The sequence below is a fragment of the Parathielavia appendiculata genome, assembly GCF_033297405.1.
Source record: "Parathielavia appendiculata strain CBS 731.68 unplaced genomic scaffold N657scaffold_83, whole genome shotgun sequence".
Taxonomy (NCBI): Eukaryota; Fungi; Ascomycota; class Sordariomycetes; order Sordariales; family Chaetomiaceae; genus Parathielavia; species Parathielavia appendiculata.
In genome coordinates, this window is record NW_026944302.1 from 1 (window position 1) to 9800 (window position 9800).

The 9800-nt window shown below is 58.1% G+C and overlaps 3 protein-coding genes across 3 annotated transcripts; 2 read left to right on the plus strand and 1 right to left on the minus strand.

The window, feature by feature from the left end:
• Positions 1–163: 163 nt before the first annotated feature.
• N657DRAFT_651795 (uncharacterized protein) lies at positions 164–792 on the plus strand (the record flags this gene model as incomplete). The annotated part of the gene is given in 2 exon segments (XM_062794236.1): positions 164–206; positions 217–792. A coding segment is annotated over 1 exon segment (324 nt), but the record flags the coding sequence as incomplete, so codon positions are not given.
• Positions 793–6324: 5532 nt separating this feature from the next.
• Positions 6325–7197, minus strand: N657DRAFT_584520 (uncharacterized protein; the record flags this gene model as incomplete). Its single annotated transcript, XM_062789758.1, has 1 exon — positions 6325–7197. A coding segment is annotated over one exon (873 nt), but the record flags the coding sequence as incomplete, so codon positions are not given.
• A 382-nt stretch (positions 7198–7579) lies between these two features.
• On the plus strand, positions 7580–9332 carry N657DRAFT_638394 (uncharacterized protein; the record flags this gene model as incomplete). The annotated part of the gene is made up of 6 exons (XM_062791588.1): positions 7580–7617; positions 7941–8239; positions 8340–8539; positions 8637–8963; positions 9031–9224; positions 9257–9332. The coding sequence occupies 6 exons, from the start codon at positions 7580–7582 to the stop codon at positions 9330–9332; spliced, it is 1134 nt and encodes a 377-aa protein (XP_062641720.1).
• Between the last annotated feature and the right edge of the window lie 468 nt (positions 9333–9800).

Consider the following 9800-nt stretch of genomic DNA (forward strand, 5'->3'; position numbering starts at 1 on the left):
CCCAGCTGACACGGGGGACCCAATGGACCTCAGCGCCGCCCAATATAGTTCCTCTCGCCTACCACAGGAAGTCCTGGACTACCGCCGCGCAACAGGCGTGTGCCTTGCCTGTGGTGAGCCGGGACATGTCAAGAGTGCACACCGTTACGACCCGCAAACCAACCCTCACCCTCTGCCTATGCCCCAGCGTACCGCTCAGTCGAGCAACTTCCTAGCCATAGCCGTGACCGTGAAAATTTCACACCGAGTCCCCAAGGCCGTGGAGGTTTTAAAGGCAACAGTTCATCTTCCCGTGGCCGGAGCGGCTACACCACCCAGCCGCGCCCACAAGTCTACCACCCCCAAACGCACTGGATGGCTCCCCAGTACCAGAACCAGTACCAGCTGCGCGCTGCCGGCTATGGGACTGATCAGGTCATTGGCGAGGTTCAGTCTGGCTACACACCCACCGAGTCCGACAGCGCCAGCCAGGCGAGTCACGACCTGAGCCGCATCTCGACCCCGGTCTCGATGCAGTCAAAAGACCAACCCTTGCGCTAAGTCGCTTGCGAGGGTCGAAACTCTATATGAAGGAGAAGATGAGAGGATCCGAGCCTTACTGCTGGACCCAGCACCATTGGTTCTGGGCAGGCAGTCTCTCGAACTTTGCACCACAGACAGTACCAGTAATAAAATTTCCATCCTCGTCCATACATCTCTCTCCTCTCTGCGCACACAGTCTCCAACCTCTACCGTTGAAACAGTCAGCCTCGTCGACACCGGCAGCTCAGCCTATGCCTTCGCAGATGACCAGGGCGTTGCAATCAAGTATGGCGCACAGAAGAAGCGCCTAGCTCAGCCAAAACCGCTCCGCCTTGCGGATGGAGTAGCCTCCAGTTTCGTGACTCACTACTTCGTATCACGGATGACTGTTGGAAGCCACAGCGAGATCGCACTGTTTTACGTCACGACACTCTCCGCCCGGACCCCTATCATCCTGGGTTTACCATGGCTCCAGAAACACAACCCTACCCTGGACTTCGTGAACCTCAAGGTGGCCTTCACATCGGAATACTGCGCGCACCGCTGCATCGACTGGGCCACCCCCTCCGAGAAACGCCTCGCCCCCGTCGGCCAGTCTGCGACTCCGACGGTCAAACATCACCAACCTACAGTTGAAAATGCCGAGGACCACGAGGATATACTCCTCCAAACCGATTTTCTGGAGGATCGGACTACGAAACCTCGTCGTCGAGTCCACTGGGCCGCGAGCACGGAAACTATACCGAACCCAGTGTACGTAAACGTGCTGCCCAAGGCACAGTCAGCTCCGCCGTTTTCATCCCAGCCGACCGAGATGCGTGAAGGACCTATACGACACCCGAACCACCGTTTGATGCCGTTCGCCGGACGGAGCGCACTGAAAACGGCTACCACATCAGCAGGCCCCGAAAACAAAGCAATGGACACATTTCCACCAGCTCGCCCAACCTCACACCCCCTGCCTGCCCGCCTCGTGCACGGCCACCGACTCCCGCCCGCTCACAACAGCCGGCCGAGCCGTGTCAGCCAGCCAGACACGCAGTCAGTAGAGCGCCCCAAGACTGACGACATTCGCTGCGTCCGCGGCTTGAATTTCGCTCAGTTTTGCAAGCAAAAAGGCGTCCAGGTCATGAGGATCCATATGGCCGAGCTGAACAAAATATCTGATCAAGAAGAGAACCGTCAAGCTCTCTCTGAGCTCCCTATAAGGCCAATTGAGCTGCCACAACTCTCCGAAACGGCTTATCGCCGCCTCGTCGAAGGAGACTACACATTGGACGAGGCAAAGAAAGTGATGCCCGAGTACTTTCACGACTTCCTGGAGGAGAACCTGGCCTCTGGCTCTGAACTCCTCCGCCGCAAGATCGTCGACGAGGACGTTCAAAAGTTTCTAGAGAGCAAAGCACCTGTCACCCGAGAAGATGTTCTGAAACAGCTGCCACCTGAGTTCCGCCACCACGTCGAGCACTTCCTGACAAAGAACGCTGAATCACTCCCACCCCATCGACCCTGGGACCATAGAATCGAGATCATGCCCGGCAAGCAAGCCCCGTACTTCAAGAACCGGCCATTTTCGCCAGCCGAGCTCCGCTGCATCAAGAAATGGATTGACGAGATGCTTGACAAGGGCTTTATCCACGAGTCAACCTCCCCAGCCGCTGCACCGCTCCTGCTTGCCGCCAAACCCGGTGGCGGCGTGCGTATTTGCCACGACTACAGAGGCCTCAATGAGGTGACGATCAAGAACAGATACCCATTGCCACTGATCCGCGAGACACTGGATGCACTATGCGGCGCCAAGTTCTACACTAAACTTGACGTTATTGCTGCTTTCAATCGCATCCGCGTAGCCGAAGGCCACGAATGGCTCACGGCGTTCATCACCCGTTTCGGCCTTTTCGAGATGCTTGTCACACCATTCGGCCTCTGTAACGCACCAGCTACGTTCCAGAACTATATCAACCATGTGCTCCATGACGCCCTGGATGTCTACTGCACAGCTTACCTGGACGATGTCCTTGTTTTCTCCAAGACTCGAGCTGAGCACACCCGCCATGTTGATGAAATTATCCGACGCCTAGGCACGGCAGGACTACAGATCGACATCAACAAGTCGGAATTCTAAACGACAAAGACCAAGTACCTTGGCCTAATCATTTCCACTGACGGAATGACGATGGACCCTGATAAAGTTGAAGCGATCCAGATCTGGAAGGACCCGACCTCGGTGAAGGAGCTTCAACAGTTCCTCGGCTTCGCCAATTTTTACCGACGTTTCATTGAGGGATACTCATCAGTAATCGAGCCGATGACTCGCCTCTTGAAGAAAGGCACCGCCTGGACCTGGGGCCTAGACCAAGCAGCAGCGTTTGAGAAACTCAAGACGGCGTTTTCCACAGCACCAGTCCTCGCCTACTATGACTACACCAAGAAGACAGTGGTCGAGACAGACGCCTCAAACTGGGCGTCCGGCGGAGTCCTTTACCAGAAGGATGATGATGGCAAGCTCCGCCCCGTCGCCTTTTTCTCATCCAAACACACAGCCCCGGAGTGCAATTACGAGATCTATGACAAAGAACTCTTGGCTATTGTCAAGGCGCTTGAAGAGTGGCGTCCAGAGCTGCAAGGTACCGAGGAAGCCTTCGAAATTGTCACGGACCACAAGAACCTGCAGACCTTCATGACGACGAAGCAGTTGAACCAGCGGCAAGTCCGTTGGGCCGAGTTTTTGTCTCAGTTCAATTTCGTCATCACCTATCGCCCTGGAGCCAAGGCCACGATTCCTGATGCGCTCAGCAGATTGCCCGGCGTGAAGCCCGCCGGCGCTGACGACGAGCGCTTGAAACACCGCGAGCAAGTGATGCTGCCGCCTGAAAAGGTCGACCCGACCATCCTGGAAGAACTACTGCGTGCATCTCGCCTGGAAGGCGACTTGGAGTTTGTTGCCGCCATGGATCCCGAGCCAGAGCAGAAATCAATTGATGAGTTAATCCGCCAGGGCTACGCCGAAGATTCACTCACGCAACAAATGCTCGCCGCTTTGCGAGAACGAGGCGAGCGAAACAAAGATCGCACTACGCGCCGCTGGCCCAAGGCGATCCGAAAAATTCTCCGTTGCGACAAGTCTGAATGCTCAATCGTGGATGGCTTGATCTATTTCCGAAATCGGCTGTTCGTTCCCGACGCCCCCGAGCTGCGACTTGAAGTGGTACACCGGACTCACAGCAGCGGCCCAGCAGGCCACCCGGGCCGAGTCAAAACCCTAGACTTGCTGAATCGCACCTACTAGTGGCCCGGGATCTCACAATTCACTGCCACGTTCGTGCGCGACTGCGCTCTATGTTTTCGAACGAAAACTCCCCGCTCCGCGCCCCCAGGTTTCCTCAAGCCCCTAGAGCTCCCAGCCCGGCCATGGACGGATATTTCCATAGACCACATGGTCGACTTGCCCGAATGCAAGCGCAACGGCAAGACTTATCGCTACATCTTCGCAGTAGTTGACAGGCTCACGAAAATGCGACACTTGGTCGCAGTCACCTCGCTCGACACAGACGAGCTGGTTGAAGTCTTCTTGCACCATGTCTACCGCTTACATGGCGCTCCAGGGACCATCATTTCTGACCGCGGCCCATCCTTTGTCTCCGACTTCTGGCGCCGGCTCAGCCACCGCCTGAAGGTCGCCCTTCGCCCGAGCTCAGCTTTTCACCCCGAGACAGACGGCCAGACGGAGAGCATCAACACCGCCATGAACAAGTATCTTCGCGGTTACGTCAGCTTCACTCAGGACGACTGGGTGGACTGGCTCCCCCTCGCCGGATTCGCTGCCAACAACCAAGTCAATGAAACTACAGGGGTTTCGCCGTTTTTCGCAAACTATGGATTCAACCCGCGCCTCGGCATCGAACCCCCGGGGCCTGTGCCATCCGCACTCCCAGCCCACGCCAAGAAGGAATTTCTCCGTGCGGACGCCGTTGCCGGACGATTCGAACGCATTCTTACTCAACTCAAAGCTCTGGCCAAGATTTCACAGCAACGGTATGAGGACAATGCCAACAGTAAACGGGACGAGGCTGTAACGTTCAAGGTCAACGACATGGTCATGGTGAGCTTGGAAAACATGAAGACCAATAGACCTAAGAAGAAGTGGGATGACAACTGGGATGGGCCGTTCCCGGTGCTGGCAGTCTATAGGGGCGCCGTTGTCATCGACCTCCCCGATCACATTCGCGTTAATAAGAGCTTTCATACTTCGAAAGTCCGCCTCTGGCAACCCGAACAGATTCCTGGCCAAGCGCGACTTAACGCCGCGGAGCGACGTAATATCGCTGGCCGCATCGCTCATCGAGATGACGACGGCAATATCGAGGAAAGATGGCAGTTCGAGCGTATCCTGGACGTTCACGATGAAGACATTGAGAAGCATGGTCTGACTTACCAGATCAAGTGGAAATACCACGATAAACCAACAAGGGAACCCGAAGAATGCTTGAGAGGCTGCGACCGCGCCCTCCTGCAGTTTCACGAGCTGAACCCCAAGAAGCCCGGGCCCCCGACTTGGGTTGAGAAAACCCCCGCGCCAAAAAGGCCGCGACGGAGGCCACGAAACACATGATATGAGGATTACTTCTTCGGTTTGAGGACAAACCGGCTTGGGAGGGGGAGTACTGTCACGGCACTGGACCGCCGATCCCTAGGTCACGTGGCACATTGCACTTAGCTTCAGGTTCATCCATCCATAGCTTCCTTTCTTGACGAGGAACAACGAAGATTGGGACAATCACAGTAGGGGAACTCCACTAACACTACACAGCCTCAGCCAGCAGATCCCGCTTTAGCTGCTGAAGATAGGACGCTGAACACTTGGAGAACGCAGCCTCCAAGTCGATCTGCTAAACTAAGTCAAGAGGCAACAGGTGGCGTGAGAAAAGGGGAGAGAGTAGAGGGCTTGTACGAGTTGATGGTTGAACGTCAACGAATTGGATGTAGTTAGCGTGCCAAGGCCCTTTAGGCTTCGCGCCTCCGGGCGAAATAAATTCCATCCATCCATCCACATCCAGCATCACCACTGCATGAACCACCACCATTGATGAGCAACATCTTCTGTTGTCTCTGGATCTCCATCAAGGTATGTGAAGGCGGGAGCGGATCAGTGACATACAAATGAAGATTACAGAATAATAATCACATCATCGAATAAGTTTTATTCTGCACCGACCGCCGGCCTACCGCGCCAGATCAAGCCAGACGCCGCCTCTCCATCGCCCTGCGCTGCGTCGCAGGGCACGTCGTGCCCTGCACCACCCTAAAATTGTCCAGCCCCATAGTGACGTCCTCGCCGGCGGTACACACAAACTGGGCGCCGAGCAGCACCTCGCACGCATCGGCGGGCGCCGTGAACTCCATCGTGACCGTCTTCCAGGCGCCGACGCTGCTCGCGTCGTAGCGCGGGCTGAAGCTCCAGAACCAGCCGCCGTTCAAAAAGCCGTTAAGGTAGCAGTTGGGGCGGTACGCCGAGAAGGTGTAGTCGACCGTCAGCGTGTACCTTGCGCCGCGCACCGTCGACAGCTTCTGGACGAGCCCCAGGTGGCCGTAGCTGCCGACGACTGCCTGCACGGCCGAGCCGCTGTCGCCCCTGGGCACAGTGCTGTATGTGGTGCGGACGACGTTCTCGCCCGTCCAGCCCGTGAGGCCGGCGTCGAAGGTCGGGTTGACAAAGAGGGGCGAGCAGGGGTTGCAGGTGTAGGGCTCCGGCTGCGGAGGAGCCTGAGGGGCGGGCGTGTCGACGCGGAGGAACTTGGCGCCCCAGACGTGGGTGCCCTCGCGGGGCGAGTTGCTGACGTTCTTGAGGTAGCAGCGGGGCGCGACGTAGGCGACGTTGACGCAGCCGTCGGCGGCGTCGCAGGCGTCCAGGCAGGCCTCAAAGCTGGCGCTGTCGACGGCGGCCATGTCGCCGCCCGCGTAGTCGTCGCCGCAGCCGATCAGGTAGACGCGCTTGTCCTCGGTGGTGAATTCGCGCGCGTCCCACTGGCTGTTCTCGCACGTCAGCGGGTCCGCGTCCTTGCGGAGAGCCGACCACACGTGGCCGACGGCGCGCGCTGTCGTCAGGATGTTCTTAAGGTAGCAGGTGGGCGCGGCGTAAGCGACGTCGACGCAGCCCGCCGTGATGCCGCACAGGTCGACGCACTCCTTGAACGAGGCCGTGTTCTGGGCCGACATGTCACCGCCGGCGTAGTCGACGCCGCAGGCGATCTCAAAGGCAGCGCCCGACGGGCTGGTGTACGTCTTCTTGTCGCTGAAGTTGTCGACGCACGTCAGGCCGCTCAGGCCGGCCTTGCTCTTGGCCGTCCAGATGCCCGGGTTCGACGACGGCGTCATGTTCTTGTTCTTGAGCCAGCACATGCCCCAGGGGGCAAAGGCCACGTTCACGCAACCCGGGGTCGAGTCGCAGAGCGTGATGCACTCGGCAAAGGTCGCCACGCCCTGGGCGGCCATGTCGCCGCCGGCGTAGTCGACGCCACAGAGGATGTCGAATTGGGCATTCTGCGCCGTGTAGACGCTGCCGTTGCTGGCGTTATTCTCGCAGCTGACTTCACCTGGGGCGGGCGCGGCAGAGACACCGACAGCGAGCAGGGCAGCCGCCGCGGCGCCCCGGCGCAGGTTGATGGTGAGATGCATTGAAAGAGAAACGAGTGACTTGAGCCTTGGGGCCCGAGGAAGGAGAGAGAGGATGGTAACGAGTGAATCCTCAGGAGGGTGAGTGCGGTCGGATTGTCTGGGAAGGAGCAGACCACTTCATTGGGGAGAGCGGCCATATTTAACTGTATTGAGTTTTTGATAAGAGATCTGTTCCTTGACTCCTATTCCATTCAGCTGGGTGAGGTGTCGTCAGTTGGAACTGAAAGCCAGGCGTCTGGGCCCGACACTATTGCTCTCTAGTAGCTTGAGGCGTTGCGGCTGAGCCCAATACTGGGTTCTGGCCTGACGAAATTCAGGCCTGGACCGATTGCGCAGATTGCCCCCGAAATTTTGGCAGCGATTTCTGACCTGTGGCCGTAAAATGGACCACTGTTCTGGAACCGCGAGCGCTCCCGCAAGGTATCCACTTGCTCAAATTCTGGCCAATAGACCTAGACCCTGTGGGTGGTTCGATCTCAGATTGTACAGGAATTCTCATTGTCCGCGAATGTAGGTCTCGAGTCCCACCGGAAACGTATTCGAACCATACTCGAGGCAGCCAAGTGAAATCCGCATCAATGAATGCAAGGATATGGTCCTGGCAAGATAATAGAATAGCAACTCCAGTAGGGCAGGTTACTTACATGTGACACGCCCCATATTATAACCCGCCTTCCTCCACGTAGCGACCCTGAACCTTTTCTCCCGGATGACCCGCTTTGATGGCAAGCAACAAGGCTCAGGTCCCGCTGGCCCGTGGCCTACAACCTCGCCAAGCCCAACCTCCCCTGCCGCATCAAGGGCGAGGTTCAGGACCTGGTTGTGCTCGACGAGATCCCTCCCAAGATCGACGGGGCATCCTACCGCGTCATGACGGACCCGCTCGTACCGCCGCACCCGGGCAACGTGCCCCTTGACGGAGACGGCAACATCTCGGTCTTTCGGTTCGGCAACGGCCGCGTCGACATGAAGATGCGCTGCATCGAAACGAAGCGATACCTGCTCGAGCGCGTCGCCTGCAAGGCGCTGTTTGGCCTGTACCGTAACCCGTTCAGCCACCATACCTGCGTCCGCGCTGCGTGGACTCGACCGCCAACCCCAATGTCGTCTTCTAGGCCGGCCGCTTCCTGACACTAAATTAGGCGGGCTGCCCTACGAGGACGAGCCGTACGCGCTCGACACGCTCGGCTCCAACCCTTTTGGCCAGGTCAAGGCCAAGACTTTCACCGCCCACCCAAAGGTTGGCCCCTTCACCGAAGAGCTCGTCGTCTTCGGCTACGAGGCCACGGTACTCGCGTTCAACGGCATCGTCATATACACCCTCGACAGGGACGCGTCAAGCGTGACGAGCACTGGATAAGCCGCCCTGGGTCGCGCCGATTCACGACTGCGTCATGACGAAAAACTGGCTCGTCCTCGTGCTCTGTGTGGCCCTCAAGGCCAGCGTTGAGCGCATGAAAAATGGCAGCCACCACTGGGCCTGGGACTGCACCAAGCCCTCCGCCTTTGTCGTCATGCCCCGCCGCGCCTCCTTGACGACGCCGCTGCCGCCCGGGCGGAAAGAGGGAGAGTCGCGCGTGTACGAGTGGGACAACTCGATGCTCATCCATACGGGCGCCGCCTGGGAGAGCGACGACGGCGCGACCGTGCACCTCGAGACCTCGCGCGTCATGGACAACCACTTAGGTATCGTTGACGTGCCGGCCGAGTTCCCCCGCATCGACGAGCGCTTCCTGACCAAGAAGCACGATATGATCTTCGCCAACGTCCTCATGCCCTACCATCCCAGGAGGAGCGGCACATCACGCAAAAAAAACAAAAAAAAAAAAAAAGAAAAAAAAAGAAGTTCCCATACACCGCCACTCGACCGGCGGGATGCGCTACTTCCACGCAGCCCCGGGCTCGCTCGTCCAGGAGCTTGCCTTCATTCCGCGCTCCGCCGACGCGCCCGAGGGCGACGGCTGGGTTGTGGCCATAGTGGAGCGCCGGGGCCGAGAAGCGCAACGACCTAGTACTGCTCGACATAAGTGAGTTCAAGGAGCCCGTCGCCGTCGTGCAGCTGGGTGGACCAGGCAAGGCTGGAGGAGCGGCGCTCGCTGGTGAGGGAGACATGCCCGCTAAAGATCAGTGGCTAGTGCGCGCTGGAGCCACCTTAAATGGGAGGAGTTCCGGTGGTTGGTTGAGCTTGAGAATCATAGTACAGTCTTTGTTTCGTAGCCGGGGAGTCGTTGTTGTTAGCGATTATCACGAACTACTGTAATCATATAATGAGACCTGGGATTAGCGTACGGGAGGAGACGAGGGCAACGGAAGCCGATTCTTGACTACTTGCGTAAAGTCTTCAAAACCGGCGCCATTCGAAAGCTCTGAGAAAACCTTATCTAACTACGCCGACTGCACGCCCGCGCACTTTGCTGCGTGGCCGCGGTGGGTGTGGAAAGTAGGGCGATTCGAGGTGCTGCAGACATCCCGAAAAACTCTCACCAGCGCACGGACCAACAGGTCACCTGACTCCCACCAACAGTTGCCCAGGCGACCACGCCCTAGTGCCCCTGAAAAAGGCACAGTCTGCACAACCCTGAGGCGAGAGAGGGAGGAACTTC